Genomic DNA, 15,880 nt, shown 5'->3' on the forward strand with positions numbered 1-15,880 from the left:
GTTTTAAACATATTTATTCAGAATTCCTGTAGAAACAACTCTAAACCTCATCCTGTGTCAGGCTCTCCTCTTTCCACCCCAGTGGACCAGGTCATGTGTTTTTATGTAACTAATTAAGATCTTACCTCCTTCTCGGCAGAACCTGTGGATTTGTTTAATATGTGGCCACATAGGATGTGGACGGTATGTGAGTCGACATGCCTATAAGCACTTCGAGGAGACCCAGCACACATATGCCATGCAGCTCACCAACCATCGAGTCTGGGACTATGCTGGAGGTGAACACCACTCCCATTTTCTAATTTGGATTCATTCTTTCTGAAAACGTCTCCGTCAGAACCTCTCCCCTTGCTCTCACAGCTTGAAGTCTTCCTGACAGCTGTGGCAAACTCCAGTTCTCATGGTGCCCCATAGGGCACTATTTCCTGTGAATGGCCTGCACTGCAGAGGATAAAGAGAGTTAATACTTACACTCTGCCCTCTCTTTCTTTTTTTTAATTCAAATGATTTAACCCACTTTTAAAGAAATATTGCAAGGCATTTAATTTGGATCTGTAAAAACATAATTTTGTCAAAGTTAAAGGCTTATGGAGACCCTTTTCATTCTGAAGAAACATGCCTTAGTTGACTCATTCTTTTCTTTAGATAATTATGTCCATCGACTGGTCGCAAGTAAAACAGATGGAAAGATAGTACAGTATGAATGTGAGGGTGATACTTGCCAGGAGGAGAAAATAGATGCCTTACAGTTAGAGGTAAGATATTTTATTAATAATTACTGAATACCTATGTCTACTGCTTTTTACTACTCTAACTTGAAAGGTTGTTTGGGCTTTTAATTTTGCCATATGCCCTGCATGTTAGCTTTTGTTTTAAAGATCTGTATTGCTCTGAAGGATTATAAAAATATTTTTATTCCATCTGATTTTCTTCTTTGAAAATCTAATAAGTTTCACTGAGCCTTATTACCTTCAGTGTCATGTTCCTGGTTGTCTCAAGTTCAGTATTAGTGTTGTCCTCTATAGCTGTGATAAAGGTGGAAGTTAAGAATTTTCCTGGGCTTCCCTGGTGGTGCAGTGGTTGAGAGTCTGCCTGCCGATGCAGGGGACACGGGTTCGTGCCCCGGTCCGGGAAGATCCCACATGCCGCGGAGCGGCTGGGCCCGTGAGCCGTGGCCACTGAGCCTACGCATCTGGAGCCTGTGCTCCGCAACGGGAGAGGCCACAACAGTGAGAGGCCCACGTACAGCAAAAAAAAAAAAAAATGTTTAAGAATCTTCCTGTTGGGGGGGATTCCCTGGTGGTCCAGTGGTTAGGACTCCATGCTTCCACTGCAGGGGGCACGGGTTCGATCCCTCGTCGGGGAACTAAGATCCCACATGCTGCACGGTGTGGCCAAAAAATAAAATATATTCTTGGAAAAGAAAGTTATAAAAAAAAAAATTCTTCCTGTTGGCATCACAGTAGCTGTTGGAAATTGAGCAAACTTGGTCAGGATAAGTTAACCCCAATAGCATCTTTCCATGCTGAGAAGCTTTTTCCCATATATTGGGCTGGCTTTTATAATTGGACCCTTATATAGATAAAGCCATTTTTAGGGTTTTCATATAATTAAGGAAGCAATAAAATTACCACAGTCTTATTTTTCTCATAGCAGTAAACCCCATCTACTATAAAATTGATGTGTAAATTTTATATTAAGGAAGGAAAAGTTTAACATGAGTCCTATTTTATAAATTTCAAAATGATTAATTTAAAAACAAATACCTTAACCTTGGGAGGAGGTGGACATTTGAAAACTTGCTTATCTCTAGACTCTTAAGGTCAGTGGGATGGCCTAAAATAGAGCTGATGTTACCATTAATAAATTGTATTGATGTGAAAAAAATACAAATCTTTTTTTTTTAATATTTATTTATTTTTATTTTTGGCTGCATCAGGTCTCAGTTGTGGCATGCAGGATCTTTCATCACGGCGGGAGGGCTTCTCTCCAGTTGTGGTGCTTGGGCTCCAGAGTGCGCGGGCTCAGTAGTTGCAGCACTTGTGGGCTTAGTTGCTCTGCGGCATGTGGGATCTTAGTTCCCCGACCAGGGATCGAACCCGCGTCCCCGGCATTGGGAGGCGGACTCTTAACCACTGGACCACCAGGGAAGTCCCCCCCAAAAATTCAAATTTTTAATGTTAAGTTTGTAGTAACTCTTCCAAATTAAGTATGTTCACTCAGTGAATACTTATTGAGGGTTGCCATCTGTTAGCCACTCTTCCATGTGCTGCTGGGAGCTCAGCATTAAATAGACTCCCTGCCCTCATGGAGCATACATTCTAGTGACACACACACATACAGTCTTCCAATTGTCCTTTCTTTCTGTTGCTGTTTCATTCTCTTCTCTGGCCTGCAAACATGATTAGATCTCTTCCAGTCTCCTGGAATGGTCTTTCCAGAATGCAGATGTGATCTTGCCACTCCTTGGCTCTTATTTCTCAATATCATACCCCAGAGCCTTCCATAGGCCCCATCTCTCCATACCCTACACCCCAGCCTCATTGGTCTCACTTCATCTCTGAAGCAATTCTGAACATCCGCAGCTCACATCTTGTTAGTTCTCTGGAATCTGTCTCCTCCTCCTGTCTGTCTGTCAAGAGTCCTCTCAAATCTCACCTTCTCTCAGAAGTCCTACCGGATCCTCTCCTTTCTCTGTAGTTACACAGCACTGTTCATTCATTCATGCATTCAGGCAGCAAACATTTCTTGACATCCAGAATGTGCCAGGCACTGGGGGTACAAAAATGAAGATATAATCCTTGCTTTCAAAGAGTTCAGTCCAGTCAAGGAGAGAGGCAGGCAAACCGGTGATTAAGTGCTCATGTCATAAATGCTGGTAATGATAGGCACAGTGTCGTGGGAGCCGAGAGAGGCAATTAACCCAGGGCTGGGAGTGACAGGGACAGCTTCTTGTAGGGGGCAGATGGATGAGCTGATTTGAGTTACACTTTGATTTAAAACCATGTAGGGAACTCCCGGCGGCTTGGGGTCTATTCCCTCCACCGTCACGGAACTGCCCCGGAGCCCGAGGGGAGAGCGGCCTCACTGAGGCTGCCGGCTCCGGAGGGGCCCTGGCGGCCAAAGCCGCGACAGTCGTGAGGACGGCGGGCCGTTGTTTCAACAAGTAACTTAAAGACAAAATGGAAAAACAAGGAGGTTTGTGCCTGAGATCATGTTGATGTGAAACCGGGGATGGCTACCTTGTGCCAGCCGTGTGGATGAAAGGCTCTTGGTGCTGCAGCCAGGAGTCAGTGCTGTGCCTCTGAGATGGGAGAGCCAACTTCAGGACACTGGTCAACAAGAGACCTCCCAGCTCCACATAATATCAAACGGCGAAAATCTCCCAGAGATCTCCATCTCAATGCCAGCACCCAGCTTCACTCAACGACCACCAAGCTGATCCAGCCTCATCCACCAGAACACAGGCAATAGTCCCCTCCACCAGGAAGCCGACACAACCCACTAAACCAACCTTAGCCACTGGGGACAGACACCAAAAACAACGGGAACTACGAACCTGCAGCCTGCAAAAAGGAGACCCAAAACACAGTAAGATAAGCAAAATGAGAAGACGGAGAAATACACAGCAGATGAAGGAGCAAGGTGAAAACCCACCAGACCAAACAAATGAAGAGGAAATAGGCAGTCTACCTGAAAAAGAATTCAGAATAATGATAGTAAAGATGATCCAAAATCTTGGAAATAGAATAGACAAAATGCAAGAAACATTTAACAAGGACCTAGAAGAACTAAAGATGAAACAAACAATGATGAACAACACAATAAATGAAATTAAAAATACTCTAGATGGGATCAATAGCAGAATAACTGAGGCAGAAGGACGGATAAGTGACCTGGAAGATAAAATAGTGGAAATAACTACTGCAGAGCAGAATAAAGAGAAAAGAATGAAAAGAACTGAGGACAGTCTCAGAGACCTCTGGGACAACATTAAATGCACCAACATTCGAATTATAGGGGTTCCAAAAGAAGAAGAGAAAAAGAAAGGGACTGAGAAAATATTTGAAGAGATTATAGTTGAAAACTTCCCTAATATGGGAAAGGAAATAGTTAATCAAGTCCAGGAAGCACAGAGAGTCCCATAGAGGATAAATCCAAGGAGAAATATGCCAAGACACATATTAATCAAACTGTCAAAAACTAAATACAAAGAAAACATATTAAAAGCAGCAAGGGAGGGCTTCCCTGGTGGCGCAGTGGTTGAGAGTCCACCTGCCGATGCAGGGGACAGGGGTTCGTGCCCCAGTCCGGGAAGATCCCACATGCCACAGAGCGGCTGGGCCCGTGAGCCATGGCTGCTGAGCCTGTGCGTCCGGAGCCTGTGCTCCGCAACGGGAGAGGCCACACAGTGAGAGGCCCCTGTAGCGCAAAAAAACAAAACAAAACAAAAAAAACCAGCAAATAACACATAAGGGAATACCCATAAGGTTAACAGCTGATCTTTCAGCAGAAACTCTGCAAGCCAGAAGGGAGTGGCAGGACATATTTAAAGTGATGAAGGAGAAAAACTTGCAACCAAGATTACTCTACCCAGCAAGGATCTCATTCAGATTTGATGGAGAAATTAAAACCTTTACAGATAAGCAAAAGCTGAGAGAGTTCAGCACCACCAAACTAGCTTTACAACAAATGCTAAGGGAACTTCTCTAGGCAAGAAACACAAGACAGGGAAAAGACCTACAATAACGAACCCAAAACAATTTACAAAATGGGAATAGGAACATACATATCGATAATTACCTTAAATGTAAATGGACTAAATGCTCCCACCAAAAGACACAGATTGGCTGAATGGATACGAAAACAAGACCCATATATATGCTGTCTACAAGAGACCCACTTCAGACCTAGAGACACATACAGACTGAAAGTAAGGGGATGGAAAAAGATATTTCATGCAAATGGAAACCAAAAGAAAGCTGGAGTAGCAATTCTCATATCAGACAAAATAGACTTTAAAATAAAGACTATTAGAAGAGACAAAGAAGGACACTACATAATGATCAAGCGATCGATCCAAGAAGAAGATATAACAATTGTAAATATTTATACATCCAACATAGGAGCACCTCAGTACATAAGGCAAATACTAAGAGCCATAAAAGGGGAAATCGACAGTAACACATTCATAGTAGGGGACTTTAACACCCCACTTTCACCAATGGACAGATCATCCAAAATGAAAATAAAAAAGAAAACACAAGCTTTAAGTGATGCATTAAACAAGACGGACTTAATTGATATTTATAGGACATTCCATCCAAAAACAGCAGAATAAACATTTTTCTCAAGTGCTCATGGAACATTCTCCAGGATAGATCATATCTTGGGTCACAAATCAAGCCTTGGTAAATTTAAGAAAATTGAAATTGTATCAAGTATCTTTTCCGACCACAACGCTATGAGACTAGATATCAATTACAGGAAAAGATCTGTAAAAAATACAAACACATGGAGGCTAAACAATACACTACTTAATAACGAAGTGATAACTGAAGAAATCAAAGAGGAAATCAAAAAATACCTAGAAACAAATGACAATGGAGACACGACAACCCAAAACCTATGGGATGCAGCAAAAGCAGTTCTAAGAGGGAAGTTTATAGCAATACAAGCCCACCTTAAGAAACAGGAAACATCTCGAATAAACAACCTAACCTTGCACCTAAAGCAATTAGAGAAAGAAGAACAAAAAAACCCCAAAGTTAGCAGAAGGAAAGAAATCATAAAAATCGGATCAGAAATAAATGAAAAAGAAATGAAGGAAATGATAAAAAAGATCAATAAAACTAAAAGCTGGTTCTTTGAGAAGATAAACAAAATTGATAAACCATTAGCCAGACTCATCAAGAAAAAAAGGGAGAAGACTCAAATCAATAGAATTAGAAATGAAAAAGGAGAAGTAACAACTGACACTGCAGAAATACAAAGGATCATGAGAGATTACTACAAGCAACTCTATGCTAATAAAATGGACAACCTGGAAGAAATGGACAAATTCTTAGAAATGCACAACCTGCCGAGACTGAATCAGGAAGAAATACAAAATATGAACAGGCCAATCAGAAGCACTGAAATTGAAACTGTGGTTAAAAATCTTCCAACAAACAAACGCCCAGGACCAGATGGCTTCACAGGTGAATTCTATCAGACATTTAGAGAAGAGCTAACACCTATCCTTCTCAGACTCTTCCAAAATACAGCAGAGGGAGGAACACTTCCAAATTCATTCTACAAGGCCACCATCACCTTGATACCAAAACCAGACAAGGATGTCACAAAGAAAGAAAACTACAGGCCAATATCACTGATGAACATAGATGCAAAAATCCTCAACAAAATACTAGCAAACAGAATCCAACAGCACATTAAAAGGATCATACACCATGAACAAGCGGGGTTTATTCCAGGAATGCAAGGATTCTTCAATATACTCAAATCAATCAATGTGATAAACCATATTAACAAGTTGAAGGAGAAAAACCATATGATCATCTCAATAGATGCAGAGAAAGCTTTCGACAAAATTCAGCACCCATTTATGATAAAAACCCTGCAGAAAGTAGGCATAGAGGGAACTTTCCTCAACGTAATAAAGGCCACATATGACAAACCCACAGCCAGCATCATCCTCAATGGTGAAAAACTGAAAGCATTTCCACTAAGATCAGGAACAAGACAAGGTTGCCCACTCTCACCACTCTTATTCAACATAGTTTTGGAAGTTTTAGCTACAGCAATCAGAGAAGAAAAGGAAATAAAAGGAATCCAAATCGGAAAAGAAGAAGTAAAGCTGTCACTGTTTGCAGATGACATGATACTATACATAGAGAATCCTAAAGATGCTACCAGAAAACTACTAGAGCTAATCAATGAATTTGGTAAAGTAGCAGGATACAAAATTAATGCACAGAAATCTCTGGCATTCCTATACACTAATGATGAAAAATCTGAAAGTGAAATCAAGAAAACACTCCCATTTACCATTGCAACAAAAAGAATAAAATATCTAGGAATAAACCTACCTAAGGAGACAAAAGGCCTGTATGCAGAAAATTATAAGACACTGATGAAAGAAATTAAAGATGATACAAATAGATGGAGAGATATACCATGTTCTTGGATTGGAAGAATCAACATTGTGAAAATGACTCTACTACCCAAAGCAATCTACAGATTCAATGCAATCCCTATGAAACCACCACTGGCATTTTTCACAGAACTAGAACAAAAAATTTCACAATTTGTATGGAAACACAAAAGACCCCAAATAGCCAAAGCAATTTTGAGAACGAAAAACGGAGCTGGAGGAATCAGGCTCCCTGACTTCACACTATACTACAAAACTACAGTAATCAAGACAGTATGGTACTGGCACAAAAACAGAAAGATAGATCAGTGGGACAGGATAGAAAGCCCAGAGATAAACCCACACACATATGGTCACCTTATCTTTGATAAAGGAGGCAGGAATGTACAGTGGAGAAAGGACAGCCTCTTCAATAAGTGGTGCTAGGAAAACTGGACGGGTACATGTAAAAGTACGAGATTAGGTCACTCCCTAACACCATACACCAAAATAAGCTCAAAATGGATTAAAGACCTAAATGTAAGGCCAGAAACTGTCAAACTCTTAGAGGAAAACATAGGCAGAACACTCTATGACATAAATCACAGCAAGATCCTTTTTGACCCACCTCCTAGAGAAATGGAAATAAAAACAAAAATAAACAAATGGGACCTAATGAAACTTAAAAGCCTTTGCACAGCAAAGGAAACCATAAACAAGACCAAAAGACAGCCCTCAGAATGGGAGAATATATTTGAAAATGAAGCAACTGACAAAGGATTAATTTCCAAAATTTACAAGCAGCTCATGCAGCTCAATAACAAAAAAACAAACAACCCAATCCAAAAATGGGCAGAAGACCTAAATAGACATTTCTCCAAAGAAGATATACAGACTGCCAACAAACACATGAAAGAATGCTCAGCATTATTAATCATTAGAGAAATGCAAATCAAAACTACAATGAGATATCATCTCACACCAGTCAGAATGGCCATCATCAAAAAATATAGAAACAATAAATGCTGGAGAGGGTGTGGAGAAAAGGGAACACTCTTGCACTGCTGGTGGGAATGTGAATTGGTACAGCCACTATGGAGAACAGTATGGAGGTTCCTTAAAAGACTACAAATAGAACTACCATATGACCCAGCAATCCCACTACTGGGCATATACCCTGAGAAAACCATAATTCAAAAAGAGTCATGTACCAAAATGTTCATTGCAGCTCTATTTACAATAGCCCAGAGATGGAAACAACCTACGTGTCCATCATCGGATGAATGGATAAAGAAGATGTGGCACATATATACAATGGAATATTACTCAGCCATAAAAAGAAACGAAATTGAGCTATTTGTAATGAGGTGGATAGACCTAGAGTCTGTAATACAGAGTGAAGTAAGTCAGAAAGAGAAAGACAAATACCGTATGCTAACACATATATATGGAATTTAAGAAAAAAAAATGTCATGAAGAACCTAGGGGTAAGACAGGAATAAAGACACAGACCTACTAGAGAATGGACTTGAGGATATGGGGAGGGGGAAGGGTGAGCTGTGACAAAGCGAGAGAGAGAGGCATGGACATATATACACTACCAAACCGCCTGGAGGGGTAGGATAGGGAGGGTGGGAGGGAGGGAGACACAAGAGGGAAGAGATATGGGAACATATGTATATGTATAACTGATTCACTTTTGTTACAAAGCAGAAACTAACACCCCATTGTAAAGCAATTATACCCCAATAAAGATGTAAAAAAAAAAAAAAAAGAAAGAAATGAAGGGAAAAAAACCCCCAAAACCATGTAGTTCTTCTTGAAGTCAGCTTAAACAGAAATCTAAGGGTTTTTTAAATTGTACATTTCTCTGTTTGTCCCTATAGATTGTAAGCCCCCAGAGGACCAAAGTGTAATTGTCATCTCTGTGTTCCCCTAGTTTATTGAGTAGAGTGGAACCAAGGTGTAATATGCATTCTGTATGTTCTTCTTAATCTTCTGCAGGTCACTAAAAGTCAGGTTTTAATTGAATTTTAGAGACTGACAACTGTGACTTATGTTTTGGTGTTCATTCTCTGTTTTTGTAGTATTCATATTTACTAACAAGCCAGCTGGAGTCTCAACGAATCTACTGGGAAAACAAGATAGTTCGGATAGAGAAGGACACAGCAGAGGAAGTAAGTTTCTGGTCTGGTGACTGCTGAAATGCCACATGCCAGGATAGCCTGATGTTGGGGGGAGAAGGAAGAGTACAGGGAAAAAGGGGTCTCAGAGTCTTCCTTCTCAGTCTCATCTATAGGTAGAGAACTGGTTTACCTCTAAAAAGAAACCTTTGTTACATGTCAGTTAAATCTCAACAAAGCTGGGGGCTAGTAAGGGGTAGGAAAAAGAAAAGATTTGGAATCAGTTGGCTCACCCCAGTAACCTAACTCTACATCAAGTTTCCAGGGAGAAGTAGTAAACACCTGACTTGTCATTATGCTAGAGACTTAGCCCCAGAAGGTCGTATCAGGGAACAAGAAATTGTAGACCACAATGAGAATGAAGTTAGTCAAAAAGAGGAAAAGGAAGAGACAGAAATACGCTATTGCAAATGTAATCAACTAAGCATAATTTAAAAGGAGAAGGGAAGCAGACATATATTCTCACCTAGGATTAGTAAATCAAGAAGATTTTATTGTGTGCTGAGCCCTATACACAATTTTATTTTGTGCTGAGCCCTATACTAAGTTAAGGAAGAAATAAAATACTTGCTACATACCTGAAACCAAAGAAACCTTGGACTTAAAGGCTTGGTATTTTGGGGTTCGGATGTTGTTTGTTTGTTAACTTCAATCAGGTTTTCTAGTGCCTTGTGCAATTCCATTTAAAAAATAGAAGTATGTGCATGAGGGTTTGTACTTTCAGTCAGCCAGTTGGTTTGTCACCTTGGGAACAGCTGCTTTGGGGAGCTGAATATGCGCTCCTGAGGCAACAAGATGGTGCTTTGAAAATGAAGGGAATAAAATTAGGCAGAGATGCTGAAGTGGTCACCATGGCACCTTATTAGTCTAGGGCAGTAGTCTTGAAAATTTAACAAAATAATGCTTTAAAGAAAAGGCCATTCACTACTCGGATGGATAGAAGAGAAAAGTGATGTGATTTTGGTGGAAACCCGGCCCAGAGTGGCCCAGAGCTCCACCTGCTTGGTTTGCCCTTTGGCTCCAGCATATACAAGGAACCCTGAGGGTTCCAGACCAGGGACTTTGAAAACCAGTGAGCGCCTGAGTGTTCGTGTATAACTAGGGCACTGGGAACCGTTATCAGGACCTAGAGACTGTTCATAATTCAGTCATTCTCTTAGTGTTAAGTAAAGGCTTTTAAATGTTTTTAAATGATTGACTTAAATGATTATTTTTAAAGTGATTATTTTAATAACTTTGTGAATCCTCACCAGCAACTGGGCCCTCAGATGGGGGGACTGCAGAGCTGGGTTTGGGGCTCACCTCAGTGGTAGCTGGTGTTACCGTGGAGCTTAGCAGGCAGGGCCAAGCTTTCACTTTATGCCAGGCCCATGGGCCCAAGTTTCTGAGTATGCCTACAAATGAGGAGAAATCAGGTTTTTTCATTAAGGCTTAACACCAGCTTTAAAATGATCTTTGGTGAAAAGTTCATGATGAAATTCTTACAGAAACCTTCTAAGCAATGGAAGTGCCTTTCCAGAGGGGCTTCAGGTCACTTGACATACTGTTCTGAGTAGGGCTTGATTGGAGTCCACGTGGGAAGGAGGTGCGTCTGATGGCACTCACAAGGCAGAGCAGAGGTCGCTGCCACTTGGTGTCAGGTTTGGGGCTCCCAGGGAGGAGCACTGGCAACTCCATGCAGCCTCACTAATGGGTTTTTCTATGGGCTGTACCAGCGTGAGCACCTAAAGTGCTTTGTGCAGACCCTTGAGAGCTAAGCTCAGGATTCTCTCTGCCCTTTAAGACTCTTTAGAATTAACTGCATTCCCTAACACATGCCCATGGAAAGCAAGTCAAGGGGCAGGGAAGCTAAAAATGTGAAACTTGTGTCTACTTTTAGGTAGGGATAAGGTAGAGGCAAGGGCAGCCCTAAATAAAAAGCTCGAAAAGGATATTTTGTTTTCTAGTAAAAAATGTCACTTATCCGTAAGTTAATTGGTGATGCAAGCCTTTTGTTCCTGCTGATGTCCTCCTTTTGACCAGTCCTCTGTCCGTTGGCACCTTCAGCAGTAGAGCACATGCAGGGAGAAAACAGTAACCGTGCATTTCACTGGCAGAGATTCTTGGTCATGGGCCTCATATAAAGGTAATGTGGGGGAGGAGAGGAGCTGCAGATTGAAATTCACTGCGGACTTCAATTATAATACTATTGCAGTCCCCCGATGCCTTAGGTAGTACAATTGCTGTAGTATGTGAGCAGAGTCTGTTCTGGAAAATGAAGCTCATACCCACTTGAAGGTTCATAGTTTTAGTGGGGCCATGTATAAGAGCATAGAGTAGGCCATCAGTACAGGTGCATTCCCCTAAAGATACCTCTTTTCTTTTTAAACCTCTAGCTCCATAGAGAAATTGCTCTTTCTCCAGGTGTGGATTGTGAACTGAGTTTGGTGGCTACAACTGGCATTTTTATTAGCATAGGGTAGATGTCAGAGTGTATCACATTTAATATTGTTTTGTGAAACTTTTGTATCAGGGTGTGTGTGTGTGTGTGTGTGTGTGTACGTACTAAGTGTTTCTTACTGAGGGCTAATGGTCAGAAGTGCTTTTAAAACCACTAATTTAGGACTTCCCTGGTGGCGCAGTAGTTAATAACCCGCCTGCCAATGCAGGGGACACGGGTTCAAGCCCTGGTCCGAGAAGATCCCACATACTGCGGAGCAACTAAGCTTGTGTGCCACAACTGCTGAGCCTGCGCTCTAAAGCTTGCGAGCCACAACTACTGAGCCTGTGTGCCACAACTACTGAAGCCTGCGTGCCTAGAGCCCATGCTTCGCAACGAGAGAAGCCACTGCAATGAGAAGCTCGCACACCGCAACGAAGAGTAGCCCCCACTCGCCACAACTAGAGAAGCCCGCACGCAGCAAAAGACCCAGTGCAGCCAAAAATAAATTTTAAAAAAACAAACACTAATTTAAGCCATTGTAACATTTGTCTCTAGCAATATCAGAAACCTTTTTGAGGTTACTAGATATTTTTTATCTTGATTTAAATGTGTTTAGCTTATTGTCTTTAGTGACCAAAACAGTTTGGTTCCTTTTGATGGTCATTTCTGTCCTTTCCAATTTCCCTAAACTGACAGGAGTCAGTTTAAGAGAAAATGTCAGAAGGATCTAGTGGTCTTATTTTAAAACAATATTGAGGAGAAAATTAATACCAAATAGAATGAGAGCAATTTGAAAGCTATTTTTATTTTTATGACATAGAGGAACTTTTAGAAATCTCTCTTTAATTGCATGTTCTTCCAACTTAATGACGTTGGCTCTAAAGTTAATTTCTACAAAACAGTTAATTTCTTATTTAAAAAAAGAGGGAGCAGTGCTGTTAGAGACCTGCTAGGCGAGCCGTAGCAAATGTTTAAAAAGAAAGCGTTAAGGGCTTCCCTGGTGGCGCAGTGGTTGAGAGTCCGCCTGCCGATGCAGGGGACACGGGTTCGTACCCCGGTCCGGGAAGATCCCACATGCCGCGGAGCGGCTGGGCCTGTGAGCCATGGCCGCTGAGCCTGCGCGTCCAGAGCCTGTGCTCCGCAATGGGAGAGGCCACAACAGTGAGAGGCCCACATACCGCAAAAAAAAAAAAAAAAGAAAGCGTTAAAAGTAGTGGCCCTTTTTCTGGCGTGATGGATGTTGCATGCATCACGGATCTCTGCTAAGAGTTTAAATCTTGCCAAGAGGTCAGTTTTCCTTTGCTGTAGAGCTTTGGCCTCCCGTATAGTGCAGAGAGAGTTTTAGAAATTGGCTTTGGACCCAGACTTGGGGGTCCAGTCTTGAACCCATGTCACTCGAGCTGGGTGACCTTGGAGTGTATTGCCTCACCTTTCTCTAAGCCTCAGTTTCTGTAAAAAGTTTACATGCCTAAGTCATAGGCTTGTTATAAACAATAAATGAGATACTACCTATAAAACACCTAGCCAGGACCTGGGCCATAGGATTTAAATTCTCAGTCACTTCTGTTCCTATTATTATTATTATATCACGATCCACCTGTCTTCCTGTGTCCTTAGACAAGTGGAGTGGAGGTGTTTCCCAAGTCTGTAGATCTTAACACCTGTGTGAATCCAGTGTCTACATAACTAGACTTCCACAGACTCCTTGCTAGGATTGCTGCCATCTGACACATAATACACCAGAATTTTTAATTTCTCTTAAGTTTTTAAGACAATGTAATTTGAATTCTCTCTGTAAATTGCCTTTATATAAACTCAAAATAAAAACTGCTTATGTTCCATATGGCTTCACAGTACATGAGTAAATTAATAGTGAAATTGGACGGAAAAAAGCACCAAACAGAATCACCTGTTACAAGTAACTTCAGATTATTTGGATAATACAATTGTCACTTAAAAGCATGGATTTGAACTGCACAGATCCACTTATATGTGGATTGTTTTCAGTGGATACCTGCTACAGTACTGCAGGATCTGCAAATGGTTGCATCCACAGATGCAGAACCATGGATACGGAGGGCCGACAATAAAGTTATACTCAGATTTTCGACTTCAAGGAGTGTCGAGACCACACATTGTTCAAGGGTCAAGTGTAACTTTTAGAATATGATCTCAAGAGTTAAAAAACTGGTCAGTTAAGAATTGGAGATTCTGCCCTCCTACACTGTTGATGGGAATGTAAATTGGTGCAGTCACTACGGAGAACAGTATGGAGGTTCCTTAAAAAACTAAAAACAGAACTGCCATGTGATCCTGCAATCCCACTCCTGGGCATATATTCAGAAAAGATGAAAACTAATTTGAAAAGAAAAATGCACCCCGGTGTTCATAGCAGCACTGTTTACAGTAGCTAAGACATGGAAGAAACCTAAATGTCCATCCACAGATAAATGGGTAAAGAAGATGTGGTATATATATGCAATGGAATATTACTCAGCCGTAAAAAAGAATGAAATAATGCCATTTGCAGCAACATGGATGGACCTAGAGATTATCAAACTAAATGAAGTAAGTCAGACAGAAAGACAAATATTACATGATATCACTTATATCCAAATCTAAAAAATAATACAAATGAATCTATTTACAAAACAGAAACAGATTCACAGACATAGAAAACAAACTTATGTTTACCAAAGGGGAAAGGAAGGGAGTATGAGATTAACAGATATTACTATATATGAAATAGAAAGCAACAAGGATTTACTGTATAACACAGGGAACAATATTTACTGTATAACACAGGGAACAATACTCAATGTCTTGTAATAACCTATAATGGAAATAATCTGAAATATATATATATATGAATCACTTTGCTGTACACCTGAAACTAACACAATATTACACAATATCATCAACTACGCTTCAATTTAAAAACAAAGAATGGGGAGTTCTGGTCTGGCCTCTGATAAATCATCTCATGCTCTACAGCCTGAAGCTCTTTCTTTACCTTCTGGCAGTTTCACTCAACATTCAGTAGCTCTTGACCCTCTTGATCCTGGTTTAGAGAAATGGTAAGAAAAAAAGGATTTTTCAAAATTTTTATTCCTATTGCAGAAATTCTTTCAGATAATGGTCTTACCTTTTCCAAATTTGGTTTATCAAAGTTAAAGACAGGTAATTGGGAAAAAAAATTGTGATATTAGCCCCAAAGGCCACACAGCTTTGTCTTTGTGAAGTGAAACTGATCTCTGTTTGCTCTTTCAGATTAACAACATGAAGACCAAATTTAAAGAAACAATTGAGAAATGTGATAATTTGGAGCACAGACTAAATGATCTCCTGAAAGAAAAGCAGTCTGTGGAAAGAAAGTAGGTATAACTGGCCTGTTCTTTTAATTAGCTTTTTTATTCTAACAGGTTCCATAAACAGATAATCTCCTTTATACCCATGGACACACTCTTATTGTCAAGTGTGTATCACCAGGTTTTCAGGGCTCTCCCCATATATGGAGCAAACCTACTGTGACTTCCTGTTTACTAAAAAATTCAGTGTTTCATGCCAGATGGATGCCATGTGGAATGCAGGACGCTCTCCTGATGTCTGTGCTCATGCTACATGCAAGTATCTTCCATTTTGGCCTGTAGAAAGCAACTTCCTTGTGCCCAGAGCATCTCTGAGCCATGGTGGCTGAGAAATGGCAGTTAGGAAAGAGATTTACATTTAAGCTGAAGATGGCATGTGTTCTGGCCTTGGTCGGGAATTACAGGCCAAAGATGTTGAACATGGAGCAAAAAACTCATCAACAACATGGCAAGAACAGACTCTACTAGTGTTATTTGGGAAGATAATTGCTACTGATTGAAACTACCTTTCTAGTTTAAGTTATACTCACAAAAATAATTGGATTTTTTTACTCCAGACAAATGGATAAAAAATAAATTTAAGGGGGATAATTGTCCCTTAAGTTTTTTTTTTTTTAATCTTGGGATAAATTTAGTTTTACAAAAAGGTTGCAAAGATAGTGCAAAGAATTCCTGTATACCTTTCACCTGTTCTCCTTCATTGCAAATAGGTGGATATTTTTAGTCATTTGTGTGGGGGGATTGGGGGGTAAAATCTATGTAATGTAGATTCTGC

General features: G+C 40.6%; 2 protein-coding genes across 5 annotated transcripts in view; one reads left to right on the forward strand and one right to left on the reverse strand.

Annotated features, from left to right (window-relative positions):
* Positions 1-15,880, reverse strand: part of ACAD10 (acyl-CoA dehydrogenase family member 10) — a 123,367-nt gene that overhangs the window by 67,204 nt on the left and 40,283 nt on the right. The window lies entirely within an intron of this gene.
* The window catches only part of BRAP (BRCA1 associated protein), a 37,437-nt gene that overhangs the window by 17,641 nt on the left and 3,916 nt on the right, over positions 1-15,880 (forward strand). For 3 of the 4 annotated variants that reach the window (XM_030860365.2, XM_060283142.2, XM_060283143.1), the window contains 4 exons: positions 140-278; positions 646-755; positions 9,220-9,309; positions 15,008-15,111. In XM_030860365.2, the coding sequence (XP_030716225.1) occupies positions 140-278; positions 646-755; positions 9,220-9,309; positions 15,008-15,111 (443 nt within the window). The remainder of the gene's footprint in view (positions 1-139; positions 279-645; positions 756-9,219; positions 9,310-15,007; positions 15,112-15,880) is intronic. The other variant, XM_070043429.1, reaches the window with a different exon arrangement.

Source organism: Globicephala melas, chromosome 13 (genome assembly GCF_963455315.2).
Source record: "Globicephala melas chromosome 13, mGloMel1.2, whole genome shotgun sequence".
NCBI lineage: Eukaryota > Metazoa > Chordata > Mammalia > Artiodactyla > Delphinidae > Globicephala > Globicephala melas.